Source organism: Garra rufa, chromosome 12 (genome assembly GCF_049309525.1).
Source record: "Garra rufa chromosome 12, GarRuf1.0, whole genome shotgun sequence".
In the NCBI taxonomy this organism is placed as follows: Eukaryota; Metazoa; Chordata; class Actinopteri; order Cypriniformes; family Cyprinidae; genus Garra; species Garra rufa.
The window spans coordinates 5,538,459-5,558,722 of NC_133372.1; the positions used below are offsets into that span (position 1 = coordinate 5,538,459).

Below are 20,264 nucleotides of genomic sequence, written 5' to 3' on the forward strand. Positions count from 1 at the left end.
TCTACTCAGTCACCGCCTTCAGTCACCACCCCGAGCGCCAACCACCGTCCCACCCTCCTTTTGTCAAACCCAGACAACATCGTGTCCATAACATTGCTAAGCAGCAACAACAACACGAAAACAAGTCGAGAAAACCCTGTTCAGTCGATAGATGTCGAAACTACATCATTGCACAGGCTTCAGAACAACCTGAATATAAGAGACCAGAGGCACGTCAACTTCAGCCTCTTTCACACAGCCATTCCAGTAAATACACGGATAATATGTCATTCACAGTTGTTTTATGGAATCTGTGCGTGCTTTACACACAACCCATAAAGACATGTGACGTTTGGATGTGAGATGTAATGCGACACGTACGTTTCACTAAACTGAAACTAACCTGAACAAACTGTGCTTCAGCGCTGATAGTGAGGAGCTGGCTCTGCCCGATCGCCGCTTCATTCCACTTTGCACGTATTTTTTTGTCGTGAAGAGTCGCATGATAACGTGCATCATCACTACAACACTGCCTTTATGGTTCTGGCTTTTGTTCACACAGCGCTCGTTCCCGTAATTTTCCAGAATCAGCGCGCATTGTGAAAGGGGCTTTACTAAAGCAACAGTTATGTAGCTTACTGCATTTGGTGTTTGAAAAAGAAAAAACATTAATAATCATTCTTAAATATCCTGTTGAGTATCAGCAGGCTAGGCTCTCTCTATGGCTCTGGGCTCGGCTAAAGCATACATGACCGTAGTTACCTGTGGTTGGCCTGGCTGTGCGTCACTCAGAAAACAACAGGCCAATCAGAAGAGAGGCTCATGAATATTAATTAGATGGACCAAAATCGACCTTTTTTTGAGAGAGCTCCTAAAAAAGGAGCTGTAAAAATATATTGAGATCGATTTTGGCACTTATACCGCAAATATATATTCTTAAGGACATCAACAACTAAAATAAACCTCCAGAAATGTGTACAATATGGGACCTTTAAGATTTGAGATGTGAATATCATGTATATCATTTTTTTTTTTTTAATTAAAGTTGCTATTTTTTTATTCTTCAGGTCAGACAGAACAGCTCCTCACCCACCAGCCTGTGTTTCATGGATCACACAATGAATCCAAAACTGCTAAGCAGCAGAAATGTCCAGGTAATACTTGCATCACTTTTGCTCTCAAACACATGCACTGCACACTCTCTTAGACGTGTTAGACACTGTTAGATGTGCTATTCTCTCTCATTCTGTTAGAAGTGTCAGACGGCAGCACTCTGATAAACGTCAGTGTACACTGTACAATATTTGCACTGCACACAGACACAGTTAAACATTCACACTCTGATGCATGCTCTTGACACTGCAAAACGTGCACTGCATGACACTGGGAAAACATGCACTTGAACACTGACACTGAGAGATATTCACTACACACTGACAATGCATAACATGTTCTGCAAACTAGCACTGCAAATAATTCACTGCACACAACACTGCAAAATGTGCACTGCCCGTGATTTCACTTTGAAATGTGCTCTGGACACTAACACTGCTTAAAGGAGAAATTCACTTCCAGAACAAAAATGTACAGAAAATTTACTCACCCCCTTGTCATCGAAGATAATTGCGTCTTTCTTTCTTCAGTTGATAAGAAATAGTTTTTTGAGGAAAACATTTCAGGAATATTCTCCATATAGTGGAGTTCAATGGTGCTCCTTCCAAAATGCAGTTTAAATGCAGCTTCAAATGGCTCTAAATGATCCCAGCTGAGGAAGAAGGGCGAAAATGAGATGAGAGTTTTTCAACATACCCTAAGTGTATTGACCCGGATCACAAAGAATTTGCATGAGCATCGCAGAGAATAGACAAGATGAGTGTTTGAGGTTAAAAAAAAGTATATAGTCCATATATCATATATTATGGATAATATATTCTCTCTTATTATCTGTTGTTATTTGCATTCTCTCCACATTTAACTCTGTTTCCTTCTCTGTTTTCAGACGGATTTGACACTGTTGAAGCTGGCTGCACTTGAGAGCAATAAGAATCTTGACCTTGAGAAGAAGGAGGGCAGAATAGATGATCTACTCAGGGTAAGTGTCACCTGTCCTTGAGGTTTTTTTTCTTTGTTGAAGTCACAAAGTGCCATTCGAGTTCAGACATTGAGTGGTTTTAATGCCTTTTCCCCAGGCGAACTGTGACCTCCGCAGACAGATAGATGAGCAGCAGAAGCTGCTGGAACGTTTCAAGGAGCGTCTGAACAAATGCACTACGATGAGTAAAAAACTGCTCATTGAGAAGGTGAGCGTGTGTTTGATATGCTGGCAGCTGCTTATTTCTCATGTGTCAGGGGTGGTTGAGTGACTCTCGAGTGTGTTATCGACTCTGTAGAGCACTCAAGAAAAACAGTCGTGCCGTGAAAAGAGCATGCAGGACCGGCTGCGTCTGGGGCATTTCACCACAGTCCGGCATGGAGCTTCCTACTCGGAACAGTGGACTGATGGATATGCCTTCCAGAACCTGGTCAAGTAAGTCTCACACAGACACACACTCAAGCTATTTTTGGTCTAGTACTAAAAAAGGGCACAATTTTGCATACAATAGCATATGTGACCCTGGACCACAAAACCAGTCATAAGGTTAAATTTTACAAAACTGAGATGTATACATCATATGAAAGCTCAATAAATAAGTTTCTATTGATGTATGGTTTGTTAGGATAGGACAATATTTGGCCGAGATACATCTATTTGAAAATCTGGAATCTACGGGTGCAATAAAATCAAAATACTGAGAAAATCACCTTTAAAGTTGTCCAAATTAAGTTCTTAACAATGCATATTACTAATCAAAAATTACATTAGTAGGAATTTTACAAAAAATCTTAATGTAACTTGATCTTTACTTAATTTCCTAATGATTTTTGACATAAAAGAAAAATCAATAATTTTGACCCATACAATGTATTTTTGGCTATTGCTACAAATATACCCCAGCGACTTAAGACTGGTTTTGTGGTCCAGGGTCACATATCAAATATATATTTTTTCTGTGTTAATAGGCAGCAGGAGTGGATAAACCAGCAGAGGGAAGAGATCGAAAGGCAGAGGAAACTTCTAGCGAAGCGCAAACCTCCCAGCACACCCTCCTCCCAGAGCCCGACCCCCAATGAGTCCAAACAGAGAAAGACCAAAGCCGTCAATGGAGCCGACAACGACCCCTTCCTCAAACCCAGCCTGCCTACACTGTAAGACATTAAAAAACTCACACAAACACTCTTGTTGACTTCCCTTCCAAATGGAGAGTTCCTATTGACTTGAAATGTATTAAAATGAGACAATTAGGAATAATTTGGGCCAGGGCTGCACAATTTATATTTTTAAAGGTGCCATAGAATGGAAATCTGTATTTACCTTGGCATAGTTGAATAATAGCAGTTCAGTACATGGACATGACATACCGTGAGTCTCAAACACCATCGTTTCCTCCTTATTATATAAATCTAGTTTTTGCAAAACACCACTGAAAAATAGGTAAATTCTAACATAACAGTTAATAGTTACGCCTCCAACATTTGTTTGTTAAACTTGTCAAATGTGTGGTAAGTACTGCCTGTAGTGTAACGTTACGCAGAGCGCGTGCGATCGCCATTCTCAAAAGTGAAACTAAAAAGTTATCGTGGATTCAAAGCGGCAGTTTCAATGCCCCGCATATTAATAGCAGCTCGAGTTCCTTGATTAAATGTATATTTCCTCCATGTGTTTCCTTACAGCTGTGTGAGCGAGCCACTCTGTGAGACAGCCAATCAGAGCAGAGCTCCTCATTAATATTCAGGAAGCTTCCAAATAAGGCAATAACAGAGCATTTCATTCTAGGGGCAAATCCTAGGGTTGTAAAAAGCATTTCTGGAGAATTTTTGCCCTTTCCTATGCCATATTCTATGTAGATATCAGAGAACAATTTAAAATATTCTCTCAATGCACTCTATGGCACCTTTAAGATCGGTATATTAAAGAGCAGGTCGTATGTTTTTGTTTTTTTGTTTTTTTGAAGTCTTAATATTGTGTTGGAGTCCCCTAAAACAGGTTTAAATGCATCTAAGGTCAGAAAACATTGTAATTTTCTCAGAATATACATTTATATGTAGTCATTTGTCAATGATTTTAAAATGGTTTGTTTGAATCAGCTTTGAGCGTAAGGTCTGTAAACATTTCCCTTCCATAAGCCTACTCTGCTCTGATTGGTCAGCTGGCCAAGCCTGTTGTGATTGGCACAGAGAGGAGTACTTGAGCAAGTTAGCGAGCGCTACCATCTGTGTTGCCATGTCTGCAATTGTTTTTGTTGTCCGTGGGTTGAAGTGACCCCAATAACGTCTTATTTAGCTCTTGGAATGTGAATTTACCGGGGACACCCGAAACAAAAAGCGTGTTTTTTACACCTTGGAACATGATTATTAATGGGGCACCCTCCTTGAAATTGCATTAGGCTAGTTTTAGTGGCATTTGGCAAGTTTTGTTGTAAAAAACATGGCAACACTGATGCATCTTTACTGAAAACAATAATATAGTGCTCCAATCCATTCTGAAAGAAATGTCCTTCCAGAACAAACGTTTGCAGATAGTTTACTCATCCCCTTGTCATGCAAGATGTTTATGTCTTCATTCGTAAAGACATTTTTTTTTGGGCAAAACATTTCAGAATTTCTCTCCATATAGTGGACTTCTATGTTGCCCGCAAGTTTGAAGGGCTCTAAACGGTCCCAGCCGAGGAAGAAGGGTCTTATCTAGCAAACGATTTGACAATTTAAATACATTTTAACCTCAAATGCTTGTCTTGTCTAGCTTGTCATGGTGAATGTGCAAAGAAGATCAAACACCCTTTACAAAAAATTGTAAAACAGCAATGTAGGATGATTTTGAAGTTGGAGGAGAAAATGAGATGGGAGTTTTTCAACCTACCCTAACTGTCTTGAACCAGAATGCACAGAATACACAGAGCCAGACAAGACGAGCATTTAAGGTTTAAAAAGTATGTTTTTTTTTTTAGAAACTAACAGATCGTTTTGCTAGATAAGACCTTTCTTCCTTGGCTGGGATCGTTTAGAGCCCTTTGAAGCTGCATTTAAACTCAGGGCACCATAGAAGTCCACTATATGGAGAGAAATCCTGAAACATTTCACACATATTAAATCTGTGGACCACCAGAAGGCTGTAATTTTAAATAAATTCAAAGTGTTTTCTGCAATGCTGTGTTCAAAAATGGTCCAGAAACACTCTGTTATTAAAATGCTTCTGCAGGCTGACTGTGGCTGAGTATCACGAGCAGGAAGAAATCTTCAAACTGAGACTGGGTCACCTCAAAAAGGTTAGTCTCTCTGTATAAACACTCAATACACACACTCTCCTGTGCATTATGGTATGATGGTTAAAAGGCAGTGCGGTGGAGCATTATGCTTCATGCATAAGCAGTCATGCAGAAATGCTGTTTCGAATAGTCTTTTTTTCCTTTTAGTGGAATCTGCCCTTCATACACAAGTATGTTAGTATGTGATCACGTTTGTGTGTGTGTTCAGGAGGAGGCAGAGATCCAGGCGGAGCTGGAGCGGTTGGAGCGCGTGAGGAATCTGCACATTCGAGAACTTAAAAGAATCAACAACGAGGACAGTTCTCAGTAAGCCCCGCTCACTTTGGATTGTATTTAACTATAAAATATGGTTTGTGGAGGTATTTAGTGTTTATGTATGTATTTAGTGAAAAACTAATAAAAACTAAACATGAGTATTTTTTACTATACTTTATTGCTGTTTTACACTATTTGTATGTGTTTGTAGGTTTAAAGACCATCCAACTCTTAATGAAAGGTATCTTCTCTTACACTTGCTGGGAAGAGGAGGCTTCAGTGAAGTTTATAAGGTATTTTTTGTTAGATTTTTTTTTGTCATTAGATGCACTCACATAGGGCTAAATTATTCTAAATTTAGTTTCAATTTTGTTTTTGGCTTCAAATGATTATTAAAATACAATAATCGAGATAAAACAATCATTACTCCCGATTCAGCCTCCTCTATTCGCTCCTCTATAAAAGCCCAATTTCACATGCAGATCTGTAATATCATGTAAGGTGACTTAAAATATAAAATAGGACATGCTTGATTTATTAATTTTTATTTGATGTTGTGTTTTTAAAAGCACAAAAGAAAAGTTTGGTAATTATTTGTGTAAACCTTCATCAGTTATGTGTAGCTCTTAAAGCAGCCACAAGTAATATTCCTGCTGCCATCTCTGTGATTAATGTTAATTAAACAACAAAAGGACAAACAACTCTTTAAGAAGAGATTTTGTAGTTTGTAGTTTTTATAAGAAACAAATGTTGAATTCTTAGAGTGAAGACTGTGCTGTTTTATTTTACATTCGATTAATTACGTTAAACTTTCATTTGTATCTTTTTTTTATTGTATTGCTGTCTTTAAATTAATCAATCATATAAAGTTCCGGACTCACTCATATTCGTGTTAAAAAAATCATGATTACAATATTGACCAAAATAATCATGATTATGATATTTCCCATAATCGAGCAGCCCTACACTCGCATGCTTATGTGTGGTTTTGCCTTTTCAGGCGTTTGGTGTTTTTCATCAAAGACCTTAATACTTTTATTCAGCATCCAAAGATGCATTAAATTGACCAAAAGGAACAATACAGACAAAATAAGTCTGATTCAAATGCTTTTTCAACAAAAATATAAAACAGAACAACTGTATTTCGCTTTAAGAATCAGAAAGGTTTCTTGAATCAGCATATTAAAATGATTTCTAAAGTATCATGCGACATTAAAGATTGGAGTAATGGCGCATAAAAGACTCCAGTTTTTAAATTATCATAAAATATGTTTTATAGTAATATAAATTGAACATCTTACAAAATGTGTACAGACAGCCATAGAGATGAACTATTAAAATTTGTGAGTTTTTGTGGCTTGTTTAACCTGTTTAATGTTGTCGTGTGAAGGCATTTGACCTGTTCGAGCAGCGATATGCTGCTGTGAAGATCCACCAACTCAACAAGAACTGGAGAGAGGAGAAGAAGGAGAACTACCACAAGTATGTTAGCCATCTTTTTTCTTCATGGATGTGCTTATTTGTGACCCTGGACCCACAAAACCAGTCATAAGGGTTGATTTTATTTTTATTGAGATTTATACATCAATCTGAAAGCTTAATAAATAAGCTTTCCATTGATGTATAGTTGTTAGGATAGGACAATAAATGGCCGAGATACAACTATTTGAAAATCTGGAATCTGAGGGTGCAAAAAAAAAATCGAAATATTCACCTTTAAAGTAGTCCAAATTAAAGGATGACTATTGCCAAAATGCAACCTGGGCTGTTTTTTTTTTTTACTGTAAGCGAGACAAACATATATCTAAAAGCATAATTACGTTTTGTGGTCAATGGCCGGTGAATGGGAGTTCTAGGGGCATAAATTTGAGCACATCAAAATCGATATTTTTACAACACTAAGAAGGCTTGAAACCATGAAACTTTGCTCGAAGTATCGCCTGGGTCTCTACACATGAACTCGAGCATTGAGAACATTGTTTGTGTACACAGAGTTTACTAAAAAGAAAGGTTTTGAACAACTCACTTTCACTGTTTGAGTTTCCGCTCGCGGCCGTCTTGCCAGTCAAGAGGTGTCGATCTCCGAATGCGAGGATGGATAGCTCCTAAAGCATATTTCCAATTTCCATATAAATGAACGGCTAATTCATTGTTTTGTCGCAAGTGAAATACAATATTAACCTTCTAGTTGTGAAAAGAGCCTCATATAAGCCTAATATTTCGTCCTATGGAGTCCATTCATTCGCATTCGGAGATCGACACCTCTTGACTGGCAAGATGGCTGCGAGCGGAAACCCAAACAGTGAAAGTGAGTTGTTCAAAACCTTTCTTTTTTAGTAAACTCTGTGTACACAAACAGTGTTCTCAATGCTCAAGTTCATGTGTAGAGACCCAGGCGATACTTCGAGCAAAATTTCATGGTGTGTCGAGTCTTCTTAGTGTTCTAAAAATATTATGAAATATTGTGTTGTAAAAATTTTTTAATGCGCTCAAAGTTATGCCCCTAGTACTCCCATTCACCGGCCATTGAAAACAAAACGAAATCACGGTCAATCTCAAAAACGGCTCGTTTGTCTCGTTTACAGTAAAAAAAAAAAAACAGCCCAGGTTGCATTTTGGCAATAGTTATCCTGTAAGTTCTTAGCAATGCATCTTACTAATCATATTATTAATAAACGAATAAATTAATATTTATGGTAATAAATCTACAAAATATCCTAATCTATAATTTTGACCCATGCAATGTATTTTTGGCTATTGCTACAAATATACCCATGCTTCTTAAGACTGGTTTTGTGGTCCAGGGTCACATTTGTTGTTGTGTCCAATCCAGACATGCCTGTAGAGAATATAGAATCCACAAGCAACTGGACCATCCCAGAATAGTCAAACTCTACGACTACTTTTCTCTGGACACTGACACGTAAGTCTCTTGTTAATTGTTCTGATAAACCAGTTCTAGTTTTAGCAGTTGTACAGATGTTGATTCGATGTGTTTCTGTTCTAGATTCTGCACTGTTCTCGAGTTCTGTGAGGGGAATGATCTCGACTTCTATCTGAAGCAACACAAGCTGATGTCTGAGAAAGAGGCTCGCTCCATCGTCATGCAGATAGTCAACGCCCTCCGATACCTCAATGAGATCAAACCACCCATCATCCACTACGACCTGAAACCAGGTGAACACAACAAGCACCCAATGTTCACCCATAAATTACTCCTCTATCGGCCATTCAAGATAAGATGCAGATTTGTTTCTTCATTGCATTCCATTACTTACTCATCAGTGGATCCTCTATGGCGAATGGGTGCCATCAGAATGAGTCCAAACAGCTGATAAAAACATCACAATCCACACCACTCCATCAGTTAACATCTTGAGAAGCCAAAAGCTGCATGTTTGTAAGAAACAAATCCATCAAGATGTTTTAAACTTCAAACTTCTCACAATTGCAAGTTTAAATCATGCTATTCTGAGACAAAAAATCTGAATTGCAAGGGAAAAAAAGACATAATTGCCAGATAAGGTCAGAATTGGTTGTATATATCCTGCAATTTTGACTTTATAACTCACAATAGCAAGTTTATTACATTTCTGACTTTATAGCTCGGCGTTGAGAGTTTATATCCTGGAATTCTGATTTTATTACTTAATTTTATAACTTTTATAACTGAATTTAAAGAAAAAAGGTCAAAATTGATATAAACTCATACTTGAGTGTAAAAAAAGTCCTAATTGTGAGTTTATATCTTGCAGTTCTGACTTTATCTCACAATTGAAAATTTCTATCTCTATTCTGAGTTAAAAAGTCAAAATTGCAAAAAAAAAAAAAGTCTAAATTGTGAGTTTATATATTGCAATTCTGACTTTATAACTTGCAATTATGATTTTATATCATGCTATATTGGCTAAAATTAAGAGAGAAATAAGCACAGATTAAGCACTGTCCAAAACAGTTCTAAACAAATATGTGGGTGGATTTTGAAAGGAGAACAGGGACTTTTGCGCTGGAGGAAGTGTTATTATGGATTATGGACTTATAGCCATAAGCAGTGGTTTAAAGTTAAAACGTCCGGTGATGGACCGGTTTCTTACAAACACGCAGCTTTTGGCTTCTTAAGATGTTAATTAATAGACTGGAGTGATGTGGATTACTTGTGGGATTATTGTGATGTTTTATCAGGTGTTTGGACTCTCATTCTGATGGCACCCATTCACTGCAGAGGATCTATTGGTGAGCAAGTGATGGAATCACTTGTATTTTTCCAAATTCGTCAACTAAATTAACACTGTTTGATACTTAATTTTTCCAGTTGAAAATGAAATGAAAACTCATTTTGAATGACAAAAACTATGACAAAAATCTATTGAATATATGTTGCGCATTGAGTGCAAAAAAATTTTTTCTAAAGGATGGTTGGTGGTTATTTGTGACACAGGCTGAATAGGAAGTTTTTTTTTTTTTTTTGGTTTCTCAGGAAATATCCTGTTGGTGGATGGAACGGCATGTGGGGAGATAAAGATCACAGACTTTGGCCTGTCTAAAATCATGGATGATGACAGCTACGGAGTGGACGGGATGGACCTGACATCACAGGGAGCTGGAACCTACTGGTTAGTTCAGTGACCTTAAAGAACATTACTTCAGAGTCCAACTCAATCGCATATCTCTACAAACACATTTTAATTGTGTACCCTGAAATTTAAGAGTATTTATATGCTCTAAAGCATATGGAAGCCTGTTTCCACCACTGCATTTGAAATTTGAAATGGTTATTGCGACTTTTTATCTCCTCAGAATTACACGATACAAACTTACACTTCTTACTTTTATTCCTCTGAATTGGGAGATACAAGCTTGCATTTCTTTTATCTCACAATTATCATGTAATTCCCAAAAATTCCCAATTTTGAACTATAAAGTCAGAATTACGAGATTTAAGTGAGAATTGTGAGACATAAGTGTGCCATTTTAAGAAAATGGATATGTTTTGGACTTTATATCACAATTGCAATTTCACAATTCTGAGTTATAAAGTCAGAATTTCAAGAAAAGTCAGAACTGTGAAATTTGAACTCACAATTGCAAGGAAAAGGTCATAATTGCGTGTTTATATCTTGCGATTCTGAGTTATAAAGTCTGAATTTCAAGAAAAAAGTAATAATTGCAAGTTTATATCTTGCTCTTCTGACTTTTACTCACCATTGTAGCTTATAAAGTCAGAATTGTCAGATATAAACTGGCACTTGAGTGAAAAAAAGTCAGAATTGCGAGATTGTATCTTGCAGTTATTACTTTATATCTCACAATTGCGAGTTCATATTTTGCAATTCTGAGTTATAAAGTTAGAATTTCAAGAAAAAAGTCATAATTACGAGTATATTTTGCACTTCTGACTTTATATCTCACAACTGCGAGTTTATATCATGCTATTCTGAGAAAAAAAAATCTGAATTGCCAGAAAAGGTCAAAATTGGTTGTTTATATCCTGCAATTCTGACTTTATAACTTAGAATTGCGTGTTTATCTCACATTTCTGACTTTAGCTTGCCATTGTGAGTTGTAAAGTCAGAATTCCAAGAAGAAATGGCAGAAGATATAAACTCTTGAGAGTGAAAAAATTTATATAATGCTGTTCTGACTTAATATTTCACGATTGCAATTTTCTATTTCAGTTATAAAGTCAGAATTTCAAGAAAAAAGTAAGAATTGTGAGATATAAACACACTTTCCAGGAAAAAGTCATAATTGCGAGTTTATATCTTGCCAAATCCACAATCACACAAGTTTACATCATGCTATTCTGATAAGAAAAAATCGATTTGCGAGGTGAAAATAGTCAATTGCAAGAAAAGGTCAGAATTGGTTTTTTCTGCAATTCTGACTTTATAACTTGCAATATTGAGTTTATATCTCACATTTCTGACCATAGCTTGCCATTACAAGTTTATATCCTCAAAAAAAGTCAGAATTCTAAGATATACTCGCACTTTAGAGGAGAAAAAAATCATAATTGTGAGTTTATATCATGCTATTCTGAGAAAAAAAAACTTAATTGTGAGGTGAAAAAAGTCAGAATTGCCAGTTTATATCCTGCAATTCTAACTTATAATTGTGTTTATCTCACATTTCTGACTTTCTCGCGCCATTGTGAGTCGTAAAGTCAGAATTTCGAGAAATGGCAGAATTCTGAGATATAAACTCTCATTTGAGAGAAGAAAAAAATCATAATTGTATTTATATAATGCTATTCTGAGAAAAAAAATCTCAATTGCATGGTTAAAAAAGTCAGAATTGCGAGGAAAAAGTCGAATTGGTCGTTTATATCGTTCTGACTTTATAACTTGTAATTGCGACTATATGTGAAGAAATTCTGAGAAAAAAAGTTTTGTGAGATAGAAACTCGCATTTGTGAGAAAAAAACTTTCTCACAAAGAAAGTTTATATAATGCTAACCTTAGAAAAAAAACAAAATTGCATGGAAAAAGATCAGAATTAGTTGTTCATATTCTGCAATTTTGGCTTTATAACTCACAATTGCAAGTTTATATCTCACATTTATGATATTTCTATAAACTCACTTGTGATTCTAACTTTTTACCTCAAACTGAGTTTATCTCCGGCAATTTTGACTTTATTGCTAGTTTATATCTCTCAGTTCTGACTTGTCATGTAATAATCATACCCTTGTATCAGGCAATTGCAAAAAAAGTCAGAATTGTTAGAGAAAAAGTTGCAATACCTTTTCGTAATTTCTTATTCAATTGCGGAAACAGGCTTCCATAAAAGCCCCAAAATGGCAGCATAAATGTAGCCCATATTACTACTTCAAAAGCCTATTTGAGGGTTAAATCTTCTAATGAAGACTAACTGTTCTGATGTTTTAGGTATTTGCCACCAGAGTGTTTTGTCGTTGGTAAAGAACCTCCAAAGATCTCTAATAAAGTAGACGTGTGGTCTGTGGGCGTTATTTTCTTCCAGTGCCTGTATGGACGAAAGGTATGGCGCATTGTTTAGAAATGCCTCTCTGAGTCACTTCAAACCACTTTTAGGATGACGCTGCATTGAATCTTTTGTTGTTCTGCAGCCGTTTGGCCATAATCAATCCCAGCAAGACATCCTTCAAGAAAACACCATCTTGAAAGCCACCGAGGTGCAGTTTCCTGCCAAACCTGTGGCGAGCAATGAGGCCAAGGTCAGTTTAAACCATGCCGTGCGAGTTTGTATGTGTGGAAATGACAACCTGAGACTTACTTTCTTGTCCTCCGCAGGCGTTTATCCGCCGCTGTCTGGCTTACAGGAAGGAGGATCGTTTTGACGTCCACCAGCTGGGTAGCGACTCATACCTTCTTCCTCACATGAGGCGATCCAATTCGTCGGGGAACTTGCAGGCCACGCCCGCAAGCCCCGCCTCTTCAGGAATCATCTCCTACTGATTGGCTAATCGATCACGATTGACGGTTCTGATGGTGAGCTCCCTCCCTTCGTCACCCCCGGGGTGGACCGGAAGGGGGAGGAGCTATACAGGCTGTAGGACACGCCCACACCGGCCACAGTGACTGCCATTGATAGTGGGGCAGGAATGGCTGATGTCATTTCCTGTGTGGATCCAGATGTCAGTCAGAGCTAGAACCATTCGAAAGTGGATTTTTGTTTTTTACCCAAGGCATTTTGTGGAGTAGATTTGGGAGGGTCGCGCTAAAGTTTTAGCTTCTTGTTGATATCCTCCCTGAGCTACGCCTCTGTAACGGGGTGTTTCGTTTTGTGTAAGTGTGAAATTTAGAGACAATTAATTGTAGTGTGATTGGAAATAGACGAGCGAGTGTTTTAATGTGACACAACCGTGTCTGTGTGAGTCGCCTGTGAATGGATGTTTTACGCCACAGCGTTATATGTTGGCTGTTCATAACATACATGTGTTGGGCACAGATCGCAAGGTGTGTGTTTGTGTGTTACAAAAATGCTGTGTCTATTTTACTTCAAAATAACATGTATGGAAAAGTGTCAGTTTATGTTTAAATGGGCTTAATATTTGCGAAACATGAATGGATGAATCTCACCAAAAATGTCCAGGTCACATTTCACCCCAGAATCAAGGGGACGAAAGAAATTACTTTTACGTGAAATAAATGAAGGCTATTTTTTTCTATCAGATTTAGTTGGTTTTCATGACGGTTAAACATAAGTAAATAAATATCACATACACTGCCACTTAAAAGTTTGAGATCAGTAAGATTTGTATATATATATATATATATATATATATTTCCAAAATACAGAAAAAGTAATATTATAAAATATTATTGCAATTCAAAATAACAGTTTTTATTTTATTTTAATATACTAAATATAATTTATTTCTGTGATGCAAAGCTGAATTTTCATCAGCCATTACTCCAGTCTTAAGTGTCACATGATCCTTCAGAAATCATTCTAATATACTGATTTATTACCTTCATTATCAATGCTGCTTAATATTTTTTTGGAACATGTGATGCTTTTTTCAGGATTCTTTGAACAGCAACAGCAAGTCTTTACCATCACTTTTGATCAATTTAACACATCGTTGCTGAATAAAAGTAAAAAAATTAATATCTTTCTTTTTTTTCCCCGTTAGAATAAAAACTTGCAATTGTGAGATATAAAGTCTGAGTTATAAAGAAAAAACAGAGAATTGTGAGAGATGAAAAAGGTCACAGCTGCGAGTTTGTATCTTGCAATTCTGAGTATATTTAGCAATTGCAAGTTTATATCATGCTATTCTGGGAAACAAATCTGAATTGTGAGAAGAATTGCGAGAAAAGGTCAGAATTGGTTGTTTATATCCTGCAAGAGTTTATAACTTTTTCAGGACTCTTTGATGAATAAAAGTAAAAAAAAAAAAAACAGCAAGTCTTTACCATCACTTTTGATCAATTTAACACATTGTTGCTGAATAGAAGTATTAATTTCTTTTTCTTTTTTTCCCCCACAATTGCGAGTTTGTATCTTGCAATTCTGAGAAAAATCTGAATTGCTAGAAAAGGTCAGAATTGGCAGTTTATTTCCTGCAATTCTTACTATACAACTTTTTCAGGATACTCTAATGTATAAAAGGTTAAAAAGAAGAGCAACAGCAAGTCTTTACTACCACTTTTTATCAATTTAACACCATCCTTGCTGAATAAAAGTATTGATTTCTTTCAAAGAGAGAAAGAACAAATGTACTGACCCCAAGGTGTTTGATACAATTTTGTTCTATTTAAAATAAATGCTGTTCTTTCTAATCAAAGAATCCTAAAAAAGTTCCAAAAATAAAAATAAGCAGCACGACAGTTTCCAACACTAACAATAATTCAGTATATTATAATGTTTTCTGAAGGATCATGTGAAACTGAATACTGGAGTAATGATGCTGAAAATTCACTTTTGCATCACAGGAATAAATTATATTTTAAAGTATATAAAATAGAAAACCACTATTTTAAATGCAATATTGCAATATTTTTTGATGAGCAGAAAAGTCTCATTTAAAAAGCATCTTCTGATTCCAAGGTTTTGAATGGCAGTGTATATGCTGATGGAAAATATATATTTTTCAATTTATATAATGTATATAAATTTGTGTATATATAAATATGTAATTCATTCCTTATAGTAGTTTAACTGTCATGAAAATTGTGTTGTGTATATACACACAAAAACATGCATATATTCTCAAGTTCTATTCTATTAAAGGCAATATAACATACTATGTGTATATACAAGATGTGTTTTTCGTGTTAGTGAGTTGTCATCAATTTTTTGTCACAGATAAACTAGGATTCTTTATTTCTTAGATTTTGGAGTGGAAAATGACCTGGACATGTTGTCCAGTTTAATGAGATTCAGGATATGTTCTGCGCATAGGAGGAGAAACCATTAAATCATCTCAGTAGAATAGGCCTCCTATAGCAGCTCTCAAACATCACATACCAGTGTATTAATGAATCCGGCCTCTGCCGGGTTTCATATTTTCTCAATTCTTTGGTTCCTTTTGTTGTCTGATGTGGCTTTTAGTTTCAGGATTATGATTCAGACCAAATATGAATTTGATTTACCAGGAAACGGCATGAATAAACCATTGTGGTTGTGAATGAGGTGTGTTGTACGCCAGAGGGTCTGACAAACGTGTGTGTTTGTGTGTGTGTGTGTGTGTGTGTGTGTGTGTGTGAGAGAATGATTGACACGGAAGGTGGGCCGGACCCCGCCCTTGATCATTAACCCTTTTATGCCCAGACCCAGTGCTGTCATGTTGCTTAGCAACCCTCGCTGATCCCGGAGCCTGAGTCAGGTCAGCATCTCCGAATGAACGACGTGGACCGGACCGCGATCAAATGCTCAAAGCTTCCAGAGTCTGTTTTCAGGGGACGAATCTCAGCTTTTGTTGTTTCCTCTCTCTAAATAACTCTTTCAACCCCAGAAGCAGTTTTCAGCTCAACATATGGTGATCTGTCTCCAAGTGCTGCTGCGATTGTAGAGAATGTAGCCAAAAGAGAAATAAACATTTTTGAAAATATTTGGCTACCTGTGCTTTCCTTATACCTCATTTTTTTTGGACAGTTTCTTGTAATAGCAGAGCTGTTGTTATTGGTTTGCTCTCAGAGCCCCTGCTGGACAGGATCAGAAGTTAGTCCTAATGGCAGAGCTGAGTGACAGTTATATTTAAAGAGGTCCTTTCATGCTGTTTCACTTTTTGAATTTTAGCCAGGGCATAAAAAACATCTACAAAGTTACAAATCTCAAAAATTTTCAAGTTTCAAGAACTACAACGAATGGCTCCTTTGGACTACAGCATTTGTTCTGAAATCTAAGGGTGCAAAAAAATCTAAATATTGAGAAAATCGCCTTTAAAGTTGTCCAGATGAAGTTCTTAGCAATGCATATTACTAATCAAAAATTACATTTTGATATATTTATGGTAGGAAATGTACAAAACATTTTCATGGAACATGATCTGTACTTAATATTCTAATGATTTTTTGCATAAAAGAAAAATAGATCATTTTGACCCATACAATGTATTTTTGTTATTGCTACAAATATACCCATGCTACTTAAAGGGATAGTTCACCCAAAAATGAAAATTGGATATTTATCAGCTTACCGCCAGGGCATCCAAGATGTAGGTGACTATACATTTGTTTCTCGATGTATCGTCACAAGCCGCAGGGTTTAATTTGGTTTTGTCTGTGTATGTTTTTTTCACTGTTAAAAGATTTGGTGCCCACCAGGGGCGGAGTGGGGCACTAAAATCCACCGGGAAAATTCTGACCGCACCGGCCCTGGTGGAGTATTGCCAGTAGCCAGGTTTCCATCCAAAGATTTTGTTTGTGGAAAAAAACACACAAAACAATTTAGCGCTTCGGAATTTTTACCGATATAGCTGATGGAAATGTCCTATCGATAAAATTTCTCATGTGTTGACATAATCTTTTTCCGTTTAACTTTAGCGCAGAAATTCTAAATCCATACTTCAAATGTCGCAAAAATCTTTTTGTAGAGAAAAGGGGCTTTGCTACGTTGCAAGTTAAAAATTATTCATTTTGTTCTGAAGATCTTGTTTTCCGTGGATATTGTAATGATAAGTACAACATTTTAAATTAACTTGTTTTGGCTTGTTAGTAGCTTTTTATATTTTTGTTCTTCTTGTGTTATGAGTATTGTTCCATTAAATTTAAAGGATTTGTTCTGAAATAAAAGGGGGAAAATAGAATGTTTTTCAATATGTTTGGCTGACTGTATTTTATTATGACAATGAAGCTACGTTGTCGAGTTAGTAATGCTTAACTGCGTGCAGGAGGCGCCGGCAAGATCAATTGATTTTTCTCGCCCTTATAAAAGTGGAAACAACTTACAATAGCCTACTCCTTCGTTTGTGGTCATATAAGTGTAAGACATTGTTCCAAACTATTCTAAATGTTTATTTTATTAATGCACATTCACAATAAAAACAAACAGTGTGCTTTTGTAAAAACAAAAACATGATGCCTCAAGAGCGCATCAGGAAAATGAAACTAAATTCTGCATAGGTTGATATAGGCTGCTAATTGTTTCACATTTTTTTCTTTCGTTTTGTTAATTCATCATTTATTTAGAAAATAAATTGATTTTATTTATTTTATATATAGCTGTATAATGTTTTCCTCCGTTCGCAGAAGCTGCAGGTGCGTGACCATGTGAATCCTCACACTCTGTTGTTTATGCTGCTTTTTGCGTGTATAAAACTAATCCATGGAAAACAAATTTAGGTATTTTTAATGGGTCACAGCCACGTATTAATTAAAATTTCCTTTAATTGTAATTTAACAATCGTGTTAACGGTCTTGTTAACGGTTAAAAATGTCTTAACGACAGTCGGTTGTCAGGAGAAATAAAATAACCGAAATGAACATTCCCATTTCTAAATAAAAGTTCATCAGAAAAATTATAATAATAGTCCTACAACTGCTCCTGTTTATGATTATTGTTGATGATCAAGTAAATAGTCTATAACAAAGTACAAAAAAAAAAAAAAAAAAACTCATGACACTTGTTAATAAAAATTAGCTAACATACAATTTAATATTAGGTTTTGTTTCAAATGGATAAAGAACAGGCTACTAGCCTATATAATTTACGCAATATATGTGAAATTATGTATGGAAACAGCTCAAGGGCAGTTTTTTTTTTTTGCGATACACCAAAACTTATGCGACAGTTTGTTTTTTTAGGGATGAGGTCATTATATGCACACCATTTTATCGGTAAAAGGCCGGTTGGAAGGAAAACAGGCTGTAGACAGCAAATTTAGCAGTTTTTTTTTACACATATTCTCTTTGTCGATTAGCCTGGCTAACGCCAGACCACGTTGACTTCGTCATGATTCGTGGTCTGGGAACCACATGTTCATTTTCTCGTATTTGAGGAGTGGTTTACGAATGCCCAGAGCCGTTTATTGGGTGCTACGAATGTCTATCAAATGCGCCTGTGCGTAGCTCATAGCCAATCGTTTCAATTATACCGGATGACGAATACAGAGCGATGGTTTAACGCCAAAAGTTGCTCTTTTTTCAAAATAAACTTGCGTTCTAAACTACTTAGAACACTATCTAAGGGGCCGTTCACATGTCGCGTCTTTTGCGCGCTAAAATTCGTTATTTCAAATGTAGACGCGCGGTATGCGCGCGCATAATGGAAGCGACGTGGTTGCGACGCGCTCGCGTTTTCCATGCGCAAGCTACAGAGCGGTTTGGAAAGGAGAAAGCGACGCGCCTAGCGTTTTCCACGCGTTTTTAGGCGCGACATGTGAACGGCTGCATCGAATGATAACTTGCTGCCATGCTGGATCCATAGTTATAAACAAACTGCTTCGGTGAGTCGCATAGAAGGCGTCATCGTCTTGCTGCTCCCTCCCCGTTCTGTGATTGGTTCCCTATCTGAGGTGAAAATTTGGCCCATGGTTTCCATGCTACCTTCCAGCGTGAATAAAATCGCGCTGCGCGGAAGGCAGCATGGGGACCCAGGCTATTTGTCGATAACAAAACAGTGCAAAAACTGGTTGGAACTTTGGCTAGTGACAGCCATGCGCTTTGCAACGTAATGACTCGGACCACTAGTGGGGGCCCCCTAGTGGCGGCGGGCCCTAAGCAGCCGCTTAGTTCGCCTATAGGGAGGGCCGGCACTGATAGAGAGTGAGCAACTGATATAAATATTGGTTGGACGTTTAGGGGGGAGTATGTGGGAGTATTTGGCCGCTATTTGCGGAGAATTTAGTAAAGTCAATGATTCTAATAAGCTCAGGCCAGTCGCGTTCGCCTCGCGCCCGCTCAATTTGTGATCCGCTGTGTAAATCCTTCGGCCGGCCGTCCCGATTGCCACTCCGCCCTTGGTGCCCACTGACTGCCATTATATGAATCTTTTTTCGTGTTCTACTGAAGAAACAAGGTCACCTACATCTTGGACGCCCTGGGGGTAAGCTGATAATCATCAAATTTTCATTTTTGGTTGAACTATCCCTTAAAAGGTGCCATAGAATGCATTGATACAATATTTTAAATTGTTTAATGATATCTACATAGAAGGTATAAGGCTTAGGTAAGGGCAAAAATTCTCCAGAAATGGTTTTACAAGTCCATTTACAACCCTAGAGTTTGTCCCTAGAATGAAATGGTCTGTTATTACCTTATTTGGAAGGTTCATGAATAATAATGATCAGCTCTGCTCTGAGTGGCTGTTTCAGAGATCAGTTCTGCTCTCACACAGCAGGAAGAAAACACATGGAGGAAAATATATATTTAATTACGGAGCTTGAGCCGCTATTAGTACGCACGATAACGTTTTACTTTTGAGAATTGCATCGCACATGCTCTTTGTAACGTTATACTACAGCGGCAGTACTTAGCACATATGACAAGTTTAGATGCTTGTTAGTGATGTTCAGGATCTGTAAATCATTCACCATCGTCCGCGCAGTCATCTCTCCTTACTCTTGTTTATGCAGTAGGAGTTCAGACACCAGCCCATCCCTGCACTGAACATCTCCTAAACAACCTGGAACATAGTCTCAGCCTCAGACGTCACGCCCACGGAACGTTGGCTAAATGTCTGATACATATGGTACACTTAACTGGAAACACTTCAGGATTGTCGAATGCTGCGTCCCAATTC

The 20,264-nt window shown here is 37.1% G+C and overlaps 1 protein-coding gene across 1 annotated transcript in view; it reads left to right on the forward strand.

Moving 5' to 3' along the window:
* Positions 1 to 16,134, forward strand: part of tlk1b (tousled-like kinase 1b) — a 30,951-nt gene extending 14,817 nt beyond the window's left edge. Inside the window, exons 8-22 of the mRNA XM_073851427.1 lie at positions 1,047 to 1,133; positions 1,979 to 2,071; positions 2,169 to 2,279; positions 2,370 to 2,506; positions 3,040 to 3,225; positions 5,276 to 5,342; positions 5,551 to 5,648; positions 5,809 to 5,890; positions 6,988 to 7,079; positions 8,431 to 8,520; positions 8,605 to 8,774; positions 10,075 to 10,210; positions 12,485 to 12,596; positions 12,685 to 12,792; positions 12,869 to 16,134. Of these exons, the coding sequence (XP_073707528.1) occupies positions 1,047 to 1,133; positions 1,979 to 2,071; positions 2,169 to 2,279; positions 2,370 to 2,506; positions 3,040 to 3,225; positions 5,276 to 5,342; positions 5,551 to 5,648; positions 5,809 to 5,890; positions 6,988 to 7,079; positions 8,431 to 8,520; positions 8,605 to 8,774; positions 10,075 to 10,210; positions 12,485 to 12,596; positions 12,685 to 12,792; positions 12,869 to 13,033 (1,734 nt within the window). The 3' untranslated portion in view covers positions 13,034 to 16,134. The remainder of the gene's footprint in view (positions 1 to 1,046; positions 1,134 to 1,978; positions 2,072 to 2,168; positions 2,280 to 2,369; positions 2,507 to 3,039; positions 3,226 to 5,275; positions 5,343 to 5,550; positions 5,649 to 5,808; positions 5,891 to 6,987; positions 7,080 to 8,430; positions 8,521 to 8,604; positions 8,775 to 10,074; positions 10,211 to 12,484; positions 12,597 to 12,684; positions 12,793 to 12,868) is intronic.
* The last annotated feature ends 4,130 nt before the right edge of the window (positions 16,135 to 20,264 follow it).